The sequence below is a fragment of the Hemiscyllium ocellatum genome, chromosome 35, assembly GCF_020745735.1.
Source record: "Hemiscyllium ocellatum isolate sHemOce1 chromosome 35, sHemOce1.pat.X.cur, whole genome shotgun sequence".
Lineage (NCBI taxonomy): Eukaryota > Metazoa > Chordata > Chondrichthyes > Orectolobiformes > Hemiscylliidae > Hemiscyllium > Hemiscyllium ocellatum.
The window spans coordinates 25671279-25687556 of NC_083435.1; the positions used below are offsets into that span (position 1 = coordinate 25671279).

Consider the following 16278-nt stretch of genomic DNA (forward strand, 5'->3'; position numbering starts at 1 on the left):
TTAGTCAATTCGGATTAGACAATAAATGCTGGCTTAGGCAATGGCACCCATATCCCATGAATTACACAGATAAAGATTTCACCAAAGTGGAATGCAATAAATCTCACATGTTTCAGTGCTGTTAACTGAGGCGGGGTATGTCAGTAGAAAGTGAGGACTGCCGATGCTGGAGAGCAGAGTTTAGAATGTGGTGCTGGAAAAGCAATAGCAGGTTAACGTCCGAGGAGCAGGGAAATCGATGTTATGGTCACAAACCCTTCATCAGGAATAAGCCCTTCATCAGGAATGATTCCCAATGAAGGGCTAATGCCTGAATCGTCAATTGTCCTGCTTCTTGGATGTTGCCCGACCTGCCGTGCTTTTCCAGCACCACGCTCCCAACTCTGAGGGGATATATCAGGCCACCCTGTTGGACTTAGCTGGTATTCCCTGAATGCTATCTAAAATCATTTGCATCCCAGTCCCTGGGCACACCGCATCTCCATGTAAACTTTCACTCGAAACCCTCCAGAATCTTAGACTTGAAAACCTCACTGTCTTGTACTTAGTTGATAAGACAGGGAGCAATTGGGTAACAAACGAGGAAGTGGACCTGAAACCACAATTTAAAAGGCCATGATCTTCAAGAATGGTGCATCCAACAGAAAGGACCCAATAGCTTGCTGTGGTGTTCTCATAGACTTAAAACATAAATTAGACCATGCCCTTGTGAGGAGAATGCATAAGCACTTTTGTAACCTCCCGAGACAGGGGAGCAAGCCATATTTATGTTACCCATTATACTGATTACTTAGAAGGGGCTCTAAAGAATCCATAAAAATACTTACAACGGTGAAAGAACTGTTGGAGATATAAGCACAGAACAGCACAGAAGGAAGAACAATAGATCCATTGTTGCAAAACAGTCAATGTCGGCAGGATGGAGAAATCTCGGGAAATGATCTTTCTGAGTCAAGCTGACTGCGTTGTAAACAATCTTTCACAATTTTTTATGCGTACGGTTCTATAATAGTGTTGACTTATAGTTATTTATTTATCTCGTTGTCTACTCCAGCCGCAGTGAGAGAGGAAAAACAATCTTGTTTATTTAGTTTTCTTTCAGTTCTTCTTTCACATTCACACTCTGCGATTTCCTTTGATCTTGCACCTCGGCCTGTAGAGAACAATTGAGAGATTTAACCTCACCACTATTTCAAGATTGTCAGCAAGAGAGCTCAGAGGGAGATGAGGAGAAACTTATTTGCTCTGAGAGTTGTCAGGGAAAGTGGTGGAGGATTCCATAGGAAGTCCCTAAAGAGAACTGGATATTTGAAAGACTTTAGAGGGCTATGGAGATGGGGCTGGAAAGTGGGACTGGCTGGGTAGCTCTTTCAGTACAGACACAGCAGGTCAAATGGCCTCCTTCCGTACTGTAAAATTATTTGATTCTAACATTTCACAACAGTTCACAATATTTGCAAGTTCAACTCCATAAATTTCATTTTTGGTGTTTAATAAAACTGCACCTTCTGAATAGCTCTTTAGAATAATAGAATTCCTCGTGTGCAAACAGGCCACTCAGCCCATCAAGTCCACACTGACCCTCTGAAGGGTATTCCTCCTAAACGCAACCCCTGTAACCCTGCATTTGCTATGGCTAATCCACCTAGCCTGCACATTGTTTGGACTGTGAAAGGAAAACATAGCACCCGGAGGAAACCCACATAGACAATATGCAAACTTCACACAAGGATGGAATCAAACCCAGGTCCTTGACACTGCTTGGTAGCAGTGCTAGCCACTGTGCCACCCCATCATTGCTTAATAAACAGCAGATTAAGTTGATTGCTGGTTTGTTTTGACTTTGGGCGCCAAATGGCTTTTCATTACTATTTATAAAAAAAAAGGCCTGTAGATGCTGGAATTCAGAAACAAAAAAAAATGGAAACAGTTAGAAAGAAAAACTCAGTAGGTCTGGCAGATTCTGTGGAGAGAGAAAGTAGAGTTAACATTTCGGGTCCAGTGACCCTTCTTCAAAACTGATGGTAGTGAGGAAAAGATTGATATAGAGGAGGCGTCGGTGCAAATTATAGGGTGGGAGATAGAGATCAGAGAGAGAGGAAGAGACAGCGAGAGAGCGAGAGAGACTAAGAGAACAGTAAAGCGTTATTGTGGAGTTTGCACATTCTCCTCGTTTCAGTGTGGGTTTCCTCTTGGTGCTGCAGATTCCTCCCACAATGCAAAGAACTGCAGGTTAGATGAATTGACCATGCTAAATTGCTCATAGTGTTCAGGGATGCGCAGGTTAGGTGCACTGGTCAGGGATAAATACAGGTTGGGGGAATGGGTGTGAGTTACTCTTTGGAGGGTCAGTGTGGAGTTGTTGGGCCGAAAGGCCTGTTTCCACACTGTATGGATTCTATATTTCTGATTTGCAACACATGCAATTCATTTGCTTTTTTTTGTAAGGGAACAGCAGTTTGACAGATAAAGGAATGGGGAGAAAGTGAGGTCTGCAGATGCAGGAGATCAGAGCTGAAAATGTGTTGCTATAAAAGCGCAGCAGGTCATGGAACATCCAAGGAACAGGAAATTGTTATGCTCTGGCGGTGGAGGAGTCCAAGGACCTGCATGTCCTTGGTGGAGTGGGAGGGAGAGTTAAAGTGTTGAGCCACGGGATGGTTGGGTTGGTTGGTCCGGGTGTCCCAGAGGTGTTCTCTGAAATGTTCCACAAGCAGGCAGCCTGTCTCCCCAATATAGAGGAGGCCACATTGGGTGCAGCAGATGCAATAGATGATGTGTGTGGAGGTGCAGGTGAATTTGTGGCGGATATGGAAGGATCCCTTGGGGCCTTGGAGAGAAGTAAGGCAGGAGGTGTGGGCACAAGTTTTGCATTTCTTGCAGTTGCAGGGGAAGGTGCCGGGAGTGGCATAACAACATGACGGTTGGAGGAAGAGCGCCTCATCTTCCACCTGAGAACCCTCCAACCACAAGGGATGAACTCAGATTTCTCCAGTTTCCTCACTTCCCCTCCCCCCACCTTGTCTCAGTCGAATCCCTCGAACTCAGCACCGCCCTCCTAACCTGCAATCTTCTTCCTGACCTCTCCGCCCCCACCCCACTCCAGCCTATCACCCTCACCTTGACCTCCTTCCACCTATCACATCTCCATCACCCCTCCCCCAAGTACCTCCTCCCTACCTTTTATCTTAGCCTGCTGGACACACTTTCCTCATTCCTGATGAAGGGCTTTTGCCTGAAACGTCGAATTTCCTGTTCTTTGGATGCTGCTTGACCGGCTGCGCTTTTCCAGCAGATAAAGGAATGGGTAAAGGTCAGCCTGGGATAATGAATAGCTGCTATTGGAGCCTGTTAGTGACTGATAATGGACTATTTATGATAACACCCCATATGATCATCAGACCTTGTGTGTGGAGATTGGAATAAGGACATGGGAGAGGGTGGTCAGACCCTAAAACTATTGAACTCGTTTTGAACCCTGAAGATTACAGAATCTCCAAATGGAAAATGAGATGCAGTTGTTCCAGTTTGCGCAGTGATCTGCTTTCTCTCCACAGATGCTGGTAGCTATACAGAAAACAATACACTGTTCCATGGTATCCATGCTCTCCTGTGAAAGAGAGAGAGAAAAAACATCTATTTAAATCCCTTCCTCTTCTACTGACTCAGAAAATTTTTCAGGCATGCATGGGCATCTGATTTTTTTTTAAAGTTACTGAGTGTACCTGAGCCACGCTCTCAGGCTGCACATTCCAAATCCTATAACATGGGCGGCACAGTGGTTAGCACTGCTGCCTCACAGCGCCTGTAGACCCGGGTTCAATTCCCGACTCAGGCGACTGACTGTGTGGAGTTTGCACGTTCTCCCCATGTCTGCGTGGGTTTCCTCCGGGTGCTCCGGTTTCCTCCCACAGTCCAAAGATGTGCGGGTCAGGTGAATTGGCCAAGCTAAATTGCCCGTAGTGTTAGGTAAGGGGTAAATGTAGGGGTATGGGTGGGTTGCGCGTCGGTGTGGACTTGTTGGGCCGAAGGGCCTGTTTCCACACTGTAAGTCTAATCTAAAAACCACATTCAAAAGAAATCCATGTCACATTTGATCCTTTTATGCAATCCATCTCAACTACTGCTTACTGGAACAGAGCCTGTACACTCCCTCTCTAATGGTTTCAAACATTTTAACACCTCTCAGTAATTCTTTTTTTCAAGATGAATTACAACCCCATGGAACAAGCTCTCTCGTCATTGAGGTATTTTGGTAAATGCACTTTCTCTGCAGCCTTCACATCCTCCCTCACTCTAGTGGCCAGAATTAGACATTCTGTTAAGGTCATGCTAGCATTTTGCAATTGAATTCAGTGAAGCCTTTTTTTATTTTTGCACTTTATTCATCCATTTATAAATCACAAGTTATTTGGTGCATTTCAAACAGATTCTCAACCTGCCATGCCATCTTTGAACATCGTGCACCAAGATCCCTCTTCTTGATCCAATTTAGAACTGACCTCATAATTTTCTGCTAGGTTTCTTTGAAGGATGAAATCCTTACAGTGTGGGAACAGGCTACTCAGCCGATCAAATTTGCAATGACCCTCCAAAAAGCATCCCACCCAGACCCAGTTCCCTCACCACATTTCCTGCAGCCAATCCACCTAACCTGCACATTGCTGGACCGTGGGAGGAAACTGGAACACCCAGAGGAAACCCACACAGACACGGGGAGAACATGCAAACTCCACACGGGCAGTCATCCGAGGCTGGAATGGAATCCGGATCCCTGGCACAGTGAGGCAGCAGTGCTAACCGCTGAACTACTGTGCTCTGGCCATGCTATCCTTCCTTCAAATATGGAACATATCACACCTTTCTTCAATTCCTCCAGTCTGATGTTGGCCTTTTGAAATCATCCCTCTTACAGTTCACAATATTTGCAAATTTGTGACACCTGCAATTCTAAAACAAAATATCTCCTGTTATCTAAATGTAGGTGAGAAATAAATAATAAGACAAGTATTTGTCCTGGGACAGACCTCAGGGGAAATTTCATTCTAACTTTCTGCAACTCCCAAGAATGACTGCTCCCCATTATGTTCTGTTTCTCCTAAAACTCAATGAATTCACAGTGTCAATTTTATTTTCACAGTCTTTGAATTTCCTGCCAAGCCTATAAGCCAATGCGCAATTGTTGTATTTTCTTTGTTATCTGACCATTTTTGATTGATCAGGCTGCATTAATTTATCTAAATTAATGACAGATGAACAATTTTCAAAGTTTATAAATGTGTAATTATCTTCAAACTTTACACCGTGCTGAAGTTGGGATAAGTGCTTGAAAATTCTTAACATTTCTCCAGTCTTTAGGCAGCTAAAATTAACTCATGTGTCCAATATTTTTCCTTCACAATTGAACTGCAGTCTTCATTATTGATGCTGGACATCTGAAAACTCTGGAGAAACTCAGAATGTCTGTCGTACCTGAAGAGAGAAAAACAGAGTCAATGTTTCAACTTCTTTAGAATTAAGGGAGAGCAGGAGCAAATGGAATAGATGGTGTGAGACGCGAGAGGAAAAGACAAAAATGAGGGGCAATGATAGGAGAAGAGTGATACTGATGTGCAAAAAGTGTTAATGCTAGGTGTGAATTATAGAAAATAGGTCAGCTCAACTGAGAGTGAAATAATGCGAGCCAACACCTAGTGGAGAAATGAAAGGGAAGTGATCATCAAAACAGAGAAAGGTGCTTTTGGTATGAAATTACTGACCTCAGTACTGAGTCCTGAAGGTTGTAATGAGCCTAGGAAGAAAACAAGATGCCTTCCTTCACTGGAGCTCTGCAACAGGCCCGATTTATATTTGGAAAGGTAGAAAATAGTAGCAGGAGCGTGCAGTGCAATATGATCGTGGCTAATCATCCAATTCAATAGCCTGTTCCCACTTTGACCCACTTCTGTTGAACCCATTAGTGCAAAGAATTACACCTAACTCCTTCTTGAAAGCATGTAATGTTTTGGCCTTAATCACTTTCTTGTAGCATAGAATTCCACAGACACATCACTCTCTGAGTGAAGACATGTCTCTTCATCTCAGTCCTTGTATATTTAGATTATGGCCCTTAGTTCTAGACTCCCTGGTGATCGGGAACATCTTTCATGTACTTACCTTGACTGAAGTGCTTTCAAAATTTGATATTTTATGAAACCTCCCTTCATTTTTTGAAACATCAGTGAAAATAGTCCCAGTGCATCCAATCTCTCTTCATATGTTAGTCCTGACATTCAGGAAACCAGTCTTCATTTATCTCTCTCCTTAGCCAGAACATTCTTCCTCAGTTAAGGAGATCAAATCAGTGTACAATTTTACCAACTGTAATTTCACCTAAGTAAAATTGCAGCAACACATTTTCTCCCATACCTTCTTCACTAGCTGCTGTACCTATGATTACTTTCAGCAACTGGTGTACAAGAATATTCAGGCTTCATTGCACCATCCCATTTCCTGATCCATAAAGATTCAGATAATAATCTGTCCACCGAAGCTGATACTCTCCCTTTTCTCCACATTACACAACATCAGCCATGCTTTTTTCCCTTGCCCTCAACTTATCCAAGTCACACCCCGTCCTCCTCTCAGCCCACCCTCCCATCTAGCTTTGTGTCATCTTCAAAGCCGGAGATATTACATTCAGCTCTCTCGTTTAAATCATTAAAATATATTGTGAATAGCTGGGGTACTAACGCTAATCCCTGTAACACTCCATTAGTCACAGCCTGCCACTCAGAAAAGAGCTCCAGTGCTTCTGAAGAAGATTCACTGGACTGCTGAGATTTTCCATAACTGCTGTTTCTCACCCAGAAAAGACCTATCTACTCCTACCCTTTTCTTCCTGTCTGCCAACTAGCTCTCTATCCATGTCAGTACACTTCTGCACTTTAATTTTACTTCCTAAGATCTGATGTGGGATCTTATGAAAAATCTTCTAAGAATCCCACTATTTCACATTATAATTCACCTGTCACGCATTTATCCACTATTCACATTGTTTCCAGTCCAACATTGTTGATCAGAAGTCTATTTTATTTTAAGTTTAAAATTTGAAATATCAGTAATGCATTTTCATCGTTTTTACTTTGGGACCAACGACTGTGTGATCAGAGGAAATGTAACTTAAATTCTCCTTGTGCTCAACAGAATGTGGCTAAGAATTCGAGACGATTGTAATGAGTTGCACATTGCAATGATGATCACTGGGCCTAACAATTTCGAGAGTTCAAGGTTGAGTGACATTAATCAGTAATGAGATATTTAACTTCAACCACCGTCAGTTTGCAAGGAAGTTACAAACAACACCACCATGACATTAGGCTGAAAATGAGCATAGAAATGTTAACAACCAGTTATAACTTGATTCAAAATACAGATTTGTTGCATAAATATTTGAGGTCATAGCACTATACTTGACAAAGAAACTACTGCAATCTCTCAAACTTCATATCACTGAATGTATCTGTTATCATGCTGTATAAAACACAGAAATACCACAACAGTACAGCTTAATTTAGTGGAATACCAAGTGCATTTTGAAACGGAATAAGTTATATAATATTTCACTCGATAGTTTTTTTTTGCTTTCAAGTGCAGGGATATAAATTCCTACGCTTGTCTTGGATTGTGTTTGCATGGAATTATCTCCAAATTGTCAGTGGCAGTTGACAATTATTTTTACTTTTGGGAACAATGTCCTTCTTGGCATTTCTTTCCAGACTATGCATCTGACTTACTGGAAATTTGACACATCGTCATTTTGCAATATTTACCATTGACCTCTGCCCGACGTGCCACAGAAATAAATAACATTACTAACTAGAGCCAATGATAAGACTTCATTACATGCCCTCTGAGAAGATCTGGCTGATAGACAGCAATCAGCAGAATGAGTTAAAATGGACACAAACAAAACTCCATTTATAAGCATCTATTCAGAGAGTTGGATTATTTGCAATTTTGGGGATTAGCATAGGATGGTGCCATGTTATAACTGCCATCCAGTTCCCTATTCTCTTGGCTTCAACTGTGCTTGACAGTCCTGCTGGTCCAATTGTGTCCTTCTGTGTTCTTCATTGTTCAATGACCCACTGAGCATTCCCCAGCATCTTTCTATACATTGTTCCAGATACACAAGCCATCTTCTTTGCTTTTGGCACGTCGTACCATCCGGATACCTTATTGGCAAATCATCCTCGCATGAACTGAAGTGGAGTGAGACAGAATGCGTTGGGAAACCGCAAAGCCTTGTTGATTCACTTGTGTTTCTGAAGCAAGTCCTTATTTAAAACTCTTGCTCACCCGAAGATGTGTAAGAGCTGAAACCAGAGTGAACGCTGACCACTCAGTGTTACAGGGGACAAACAGTTGGTGTGATGTCTTCAGTTTACCCCGTCGGTATCAACTTCACAAAAAGCCAATGGTCATCATTTAATCTGCAGGTTGTGAATCAATATGAGGCCTGATACAGTTACGGTGGAGAGAATGCGCTCCAGCCTCCAACTCTGGATACTGACTCAAGTCTTTGGTAAGCTGCTTCAACAAGCCCCATATCGAGCGGATTGAATGTGCTTTTAGTTCAATGCAGATACACATGAAAATTCAGGTCAGTGCCACCAGGCAAAATGGAGATTTTTTAGGGATCCCCCAGGCACCAAGGGGCCGAGGTATATCACCACCCCCCCCCCCCGGTAATGTTGCAATTTTGATCAGTTGCAATTCTGTGAGCTTCCATTAAACCTTTGACTTTTGCGTTTGCTACAGTAGCTCAGCAGTCCAACTTGTCAAATTAAAGTCTGACTACAAGTCAAGATGCTGGAAATCTGGAACAAGCACAGAGAGTGCCGAGGAAACTCAGCAGGTCTGTGCGGAGAGAAAAACAGAGTTAAAGTTTCGCGTCCTCTCATTAGCTCTCTTTTCCGGTACAAATTAGCTCAGATTGTCGGGCGGGTGGTCCACAGCGTAGAGTAATATCAACTGTATGGAGGCCCTTCCTGCACTGGTTGAGGTTGCCACGATGGAGTCTCATTCTCAACCTCTCCCCTCACCTGAGGCATGGTGATCCTTGTGTTAAACCACCACCATGCATCTCTCTGCAAGAAAGCAGCCCTATGGTCTGTTAGGACTGTGTTGACCTTACTGTTTACCCTCAAATCCATTGAGTCTTTCAGCAAACAATGCGTTTAAATTTCAGTTTGAAAAAAAAATAGGAGATATCAGCACAACCCAATTATTTGTTAGAGGGAGACTTTATCTTTTAAATAACACTCCCAGAAGCTTAGCAAGATTCCTCATTGTTGACTGGTTAGTAACATTAGGTCACATGGAATCCAAGGAGAACTAGCCATTGGATACAGAACTGGCTTGAAAATAGGAGACAGAGAGTGGTGGTGAGGATTGCCTTTCAGACTGGAAGCCTGTGAACAGCAGTGTGCCACAAAAATCGCTGCTGGGCTCACCGCCTTTTTTAATTTATATAAATGATTTTGTTCTCAGCAAGAGCAGAGAAGATGGTAAAAGAGGCAGGGGTGTTGTATTGTTAAGAGGTATGGTTAGTAAGTTTGCAGATGTCACCAAAATTGATGGTGCAGTGGTGAGTAAAGGAGATTATCTCAGAGTGCAACTGGACCCTGATCAGATGGGCCAAGGAGTGGCAGATAGAGTTTAAATTAGATAAATGTGAGATGTTGCATTTTGATAAGGCAAATCATAGCAGGACTTGGATTTACAATGATGTTGCCGGTTTGAGCTTTAGGAAGAGGCTGAACAGGCTGGAGCTGTTTTTCCTGGAGTGTCAGAGGCTGAGAGTTGACCTTATAGTGGTTTATAAAATCATGAGAGGCCTGGATAGGTCAAATAGACAAGGTTTTTTTCTGGGGTGGGGAAGTTAAGAACTAGAGGGCATAGGTTTAGGGTGAGAGGGAAAAAGTCTAAAAGGACCTAATGGGTAACCTTTTCACCCGGATGGTAGTGCACATAAGGAATGAGCTGCCAGAAGAAGTGGTGGAGGCTGGTACAATTACAGCATTTAAAAGGCATCTGGATGGGTGTATGAGTAGGAAGGGTTTAGAGGTATTTGGGCAATGTGTTGGCAAATAAGACTAGATTGGGTTAGTGGAGCTGAACACGTGGCTGCAAGGATGGTGTATGAGGAAGGGTTTTGGATTATTGGATAATTGGAGCTCTTTCTGGGGAAGGTGGGACCTCTATGAACAAGGTGATCTTTACCTGAACAAGAAGGGTCCCAATATCCTGGGGGGGATGTTTGCTAATGATCTTCGGGTGGGTTTAAATTAATGTGGTGGGGGATGGGAACCTGAATTGTAGTTCCGACACACAGGAGGTAGAGGGTATTGTGGTCAGGGATAGGTTTACAAGGTTGTGATAGTGCACGGCAATCATAGTGTTCATTTGAAATCCATGTACGTCAATGCCAGGAGAATCGGGAATAAGGTGTGTGAACTTGCAGCGTGAGTTGGTCACTGGGATTTTAATGTGTGGCCATTTCAGAGACATGGGTAGAGGAGGGACAGGAGTGGTTGTTGCAGATTCCGGGTTTTAGATGTTTCAGCAAGAATGGAGAAGATGGTAAAAGGGGCGGGAGTGTGGCATTGTTTATCAAGGTTGGTATTGCAGCAGCTGAGATAATGTTTGAGGACTCATCCATTGAAGCAACTTTGGCTGTGGTTAAAAACAGGAAAGGAGAGGTCACCCTGTTGGGAATTTTCCATAGGCCTCCAAATTGTTCCAGGGATGTAGAGGAAAGGATAGCAAAGATAATTCTCAACAGGAGTGAGAGTAACAGGGTAGTCATTATGGGGGACTGGGAATGTGATAGTTCAAGTTGTTTAAATGGGTCAGTTTTTGTTCAATGTGTGCAGGAGGGTTTTCTGACACAATATGTAGATAGGAGAAAGTGAGGACTGCAGATGCTGGAGATCAGAGCTGAAAAATGTGTTGCTGGAAAAGCGCAGCAGGTCAGGCAGCATCCAAGGAACAGGAGACTCGACGTTTCGGGCATAAGCCCTTCTTCAGGAAGGGGATTCAATGTTTCGGGCATAAGCCCTTCTTCAAGAATGGAGTATGTAGATAGGCCAACAAAGAGTGATGCCATATTGGGTTTGGTACTGGAGAATTAACTAAGCCAGCTGTTTGATTTGGAGGTGGGTGAGCATTTTGGCGATAGTGACCATAATTTGTTTATGTTTACCATAGCAATGAGCAGGGATATATGTATAAACTGCAGGAAAAGAGGGATAACTGGGGGAAAGGCAAGGATCATGCGATTAAGCAAGATTTAGGATGCATAGGATGGGGAAGGAAACTGTAGGGGATGGACACTCTTGAAATGTGCAGCTTATTCAAGGAACAGTTACCGCGGGTCCTTGATAAGTATATACCTATCAAGCATGGATATAGTTATCGAGAGAGGGAGCCATGGTTTCCAATAGATGTTGAAGCTCTTGTCAAGAAGAAGAAGAAGGCTTATTTGAGGATGAGGTGTGACAGGCTGTTAGGACATTTGAAAGTTATAATTTAGCCAGAAAAGATTTAAAGAGAGGGCTAAGAAGAGCCAGGAGGGGACATGAGAAGTTGTTGGTGGATAAGATCAAGGAAAACCCTAAGGCCTTCTAGAGGGATGTCGGGAATAAAAGAATGGCTAGAGTAAGATTTGAGCCAATCAAAGATAGTAATGGAAAGTTTTGTGTGGAATCTGAGGGCATAGGGGAAGCGCTTAATGATTACTTTTCATCAGTATTCACATTGGAAGAGGGAAATGTCAGTGAGAATACGGAAATACAGGCTACACAATTAGATGGGGTTGAAGTTGAAAAAGAGGAGGTTTTAGCAATTTTTGAAGATTGGAAAATAGATAAGAGCCATGGGCCAGATGAGATTTATCCTCAGATTTTCTGGGAAACCAGGGAGGAGATTGCAGAGCCTTTTGCTTCAACCTTAATGTCATAATTGTCGACAGGAATAGTGCCAGAAAACTGGAGGTTAGCAAACATTGTTCCCTTGATTAAGAAGGGGAGTCAGGACAACCCTGGTGATTATAGGCCAGTGAGCCTTACTTCAGTTATGGATAAGATGTTGGAAATGGTTATAAGAGATAGAATTTATAATCATCTGGAAAGGAATAATTTTGATTAGAGATAGTCAACATGATTTTGTGAAGGGTAGGTCATGCCTCAAGAATCTTATTGAGTTCTTTGAGAATGTGACAAAACAGGGAGATGAAGGTAAAGTGGTTGATGTAGTGAATATGAATTTCATTAAGGCATTTGATAAGGTTCCACACAGTAGGCGATTGCACAGAATACAGTTTCAGAATTGAAGGCGATTTAGTAGTTTGGATCAGAAATTGGCTAGCTGAAAGAAGACAGAAGGTGGTGGTTGATGGGAAATGTTCATCCTGGAGCTCAGTTACCAGTGGTGTGCCACAAGGAACCGTTTTCAGGCCACTGCTGTTTGTCATTTTTATAATTGATCTGGAGGTGGGCAGAGAAGGATGGGTTAGTAACTTTGCAGATGACACTAAGGTAGGCACAGTTGCGGATAATGCCAAAGGATGTTGTGGGGTACAGAGGGAACAGGGATAAGATGCAGAGCTAGGCTGAGAAGTGGCAAATGAGGTTTAATGCAGAAAAGTGTGAGGTAGTTCACTTTGGAAGAAGTAACAGGAATGCAGAGTACTGGCTAAAAAAAACTTCTTGGCAACGTAGATGAACAGAGAGCTCTGAGTGTCCAGTTCATAAATCCCAGAAAGTTGCCACCCAGGTTGATAGGGTTGTTAAGAAGGCGCATGGTGTATTGGCATTTATTGTGAGGGGGATTGAGTTTTGGAGCCACAAGGCCATGCCTCAGCTATACAAGACACTGGTAAGGCTGCACATAGAGTATTGCATGCAGTTCTGTCACCGCATTCTAGGTGTGGAGGTTTTGGAAATGGTTCAGAGGAGATTAACTAGGATGATGCTTGATATGGAAGGAAGGTCTTATGAGGAAAGACTGAGAAAACTGAGGGTGTTTTCGTTGGAGAGAGGAAGATTGAAAGATGGCTTAATCGAGATGCATAAAATAATCGAAGGTTAGATTGGGAGGACAATAAGAGACTTTTTCCTTGGATGGTGGAGGCTAACATGAGGGGACATAGCTTTAAACTGAGGGGTGATAGATTTAGGACCGATAGTAGGGGTAGTTTCTTTACTCAGAGAGTAGTAGGGGCATGGAACGACCTGCCTGCAACAGTAGTAGACTTGCCGACATTAACAGCATTTAAATGGGCATTGGACATGCATATGGATAATAATGGAACAATGTAGATTAGATGGGCATCAGATTAATTTCACAAGTCAGTGCAATATCGAGGGCTGAAGGACCTGTTCAGCACTGTAACATTCTATGTTCTGTGATATCTGGTCAGCATGGACGAATTTGAGTGACGGGTCTATTTAGGATTGTCGAACAAAGAGACCCTGAGGTAAGGTTCATAGTTACGTGAAAGTGGAGTCACAGGTGGACAAGTTGGTGAAGAAGGCATTGGTCAGTGTATGGAATATTGAAGTCGTATGTCATCTTATGCTGTGCAGAGTATTGATTGTGCAACTTTTAGAATACTGCATTCAGTTCTGGTCTCTCTGCTATAGGTTCAGAAAAATATTCACAGGGATGTCACAGAGGTTGGAGGATTTGAGCTATGCAGAGAGGCTGAATAGACGGGACTGTTTTCCCTGCAACATTAGAGGCTGACAGACGATCGAACCGCCTCACAGTTAATAAAATCATGAGGGGCATGGATAGGGTGAATAGCCAAGGTATTTGCCTAGAGTCCAAAACTAGAGGGGGGTAGGCTTAGGGTAAGAGGGGAAAGATTTAAAAGGAACCTAAATAGCAACTTTTTCACACAGAGGGTCCTGTATGTATGGAATGAGAAGAAGTGGCACAGACTGGTACAAATACAGCATTTAAAAGGCATCGAGATGGATATATGAATAGGAAGGGTCAGGGCCAAATGCTGGCAAATGGGACTGGATTAATTAAGAATATCTGGTCAGCATGGACAAGTTGGAGCAAAGGCTCGGTTTTGATGCTGCACAACTCTATGACTCAAAGTGTTGTTGTACTGCCATATTCTTACCAGACTATAGTGGCTGCTCTCATTTTGAGAGAAGCAACTGGTGGTGATTTAACCTGATGGTTACCAGGTCTCAGGCAAGGGAAAAGGTTGCAAAGGAGGGTCCTTCACAGTAACCTCAAATCAGTGATGGGAATTGAATCCATGCCATTGGCATCACATAGCTTTGTAAACCAACAACTCAATCAACTGAGCTAAATCAATTCCTTCTAAGTGCCATCACGCAACTGAGCAACATTTGAACCACCATGGAAATTTTTTTTAAAAAAACCAAGCTCCTCAGAAATGTTCTGACGCATCTCTGGAGTTGGTGGGACTTGAACCCAGCTCAGAGGTGGGAACACTACCACTGTGCCACAAGAACCAGCCATTGCACTTGCGTTAAGTGTTTAGCTGGCTCTATTACCCAAGTGCCCACTAGTATTTTCTTTTCACAGCACAGACGATTGCCACAAGCCAGCCAGGTTAACATTAACTAGTGGGATCCATAAGAACGTGTCCCGATTATGAGTGATAGAAGACCCATTTCCCTTCCTAATTCCATGGCTTCCAAGGTCTGTTGGATTTAACTGACAACAAGCTGGAGAAAAACATTCACCTCAATCAAGATAGTAGGTCAAATGAGAAAGTTACATCTTCGTGTATTTTAAGAAAAAGGTATCCCTCATGATTCTGTAACATTGTGACTCACTCCATAGAGGTTATATTAAACATGCAGTACATGTGCACAATACAAAATGAGCTATACAGGCACACTCTTGAGTGGATGATATCTTCTGGCTTGGTTGTTACTGCCAAGATTTTTAAAACAAACTTTATTTTTCAAAACAAAATACATCTTAGCTGTCTTTAAGGAAAGTAAATAAGTTTGCTTGAGCCAATTCTCAGTTGAAATGTTGCAGTTTTACCTCTCAGAACAATGTATTAAACAAAAATAACAACAAAAAAAAACAATAAATGAGGAGATTTGCTACAGCACATTTAAGGCAGTGGTTTAACGAGGGGACGAGAATAAGAAACTGATTAATCCTATCATGCAGTCTTATGTCCTACTTCGGTTCTGCTGAGTGCACATAAATGAAATTACCAAAATTATGCAATTCTGCCAAAAATAAGCTACTGTCTTTAATATGCCATATCAAATCTTATTCACTTGTTGATTTCTTTTTATAATTTTTGCTTCTGTAGGATAATAGGCTAGGGGGAGTGGGCCTGCATAGGTTACTCTTCATAGGGTTGGTGAACTTGTTGGACCAAATGGCCTGTTTCCACACTGTAGGGATACTAGGATTCCATTCTATGATAAATCTATTAAAGTGTCTCCTGGAAAGCGGGATTGGAGTGGGCAGATTGCTCATGGTGAAGACACGATGGGCTGAAAAGTGGTTTTTTTAAAAACATGCCTGTTATTTCTGGTATATTCCCGACTTTAATTTCAATCTCCTTTTGGAGGGAGGCCAGAGGGGCTTTACAAGAATGATCCTTGGGATGGAGGGTTTGCCATATGAGGAGCAGTTGGTGTCTGTGATTCTGTACTGATGGATGGGGGTGTGGGGGGGGGGGGGGGGCTATTTTTGAAACTAATACTGATATGCCTGGAGAGAATAGAAGTGGAAGTGATGTTGTCACTAGTGAGAGAGACTAGACTCCAGGGCACAGCCTTCTAGTGAAGGGATGGCCCTTTAGAATAGAGACGAGGAGGAATATCTGCAGCCAGAAAGAATCTACTGAACTTAGAAGGTGGCCAAGTCATTGAGTGTCTTCAAGATAGAGATAGGTAGGTTCTTTATTAGTAAGGGAATCAAGGGTTACAAGGAGAAGGTAGGAGAATACGATTGAGAAACATATCAGGAATGATGGAATGATGGGGTAGCTTAGGGATGGGCTGAATGGCCTGAATCTGATTGTTGACTTCACGGTCTTAACATGTGATGAAATATCATGTTTATTTAAAGATTAAGTAACTAATTTTGAAAACGTGGCATTTCCTTGACAGATATTAGAACGGGAGATTTATTTGCTTGTTTAAGCTGTTACTGTCTGTTAAAACGAACAAAGCAATTTGGGGAGCTCACATTATGATGTTTGTGTTTCAATGTGGA

The 16278-nt window shown here is 42.6% G+C and overlaps 1 protein-coding gene across 1 annotated transcript in view; it reads right to left on the reverse strand.

Annotated features, from left to right (window-relative positions):
• LOC132832576 (complement C4-like) overlaps positions 1-6206 on the reverse strand; it is a 155108-nt gene extending 148902 nt beyond the window's left edge. The window contains exon 1 of the mRNA XM_060850669.1: positions 6157-6206. Coding sequence (XP_060706652.1) covers positions 6157-6206 — 50 coding nt within the window. The remainder of the gene's footprint in view (positions 1-6156) is intronic.
• Positions 6207-16278: the final 10072 nt, after the last annotated feature.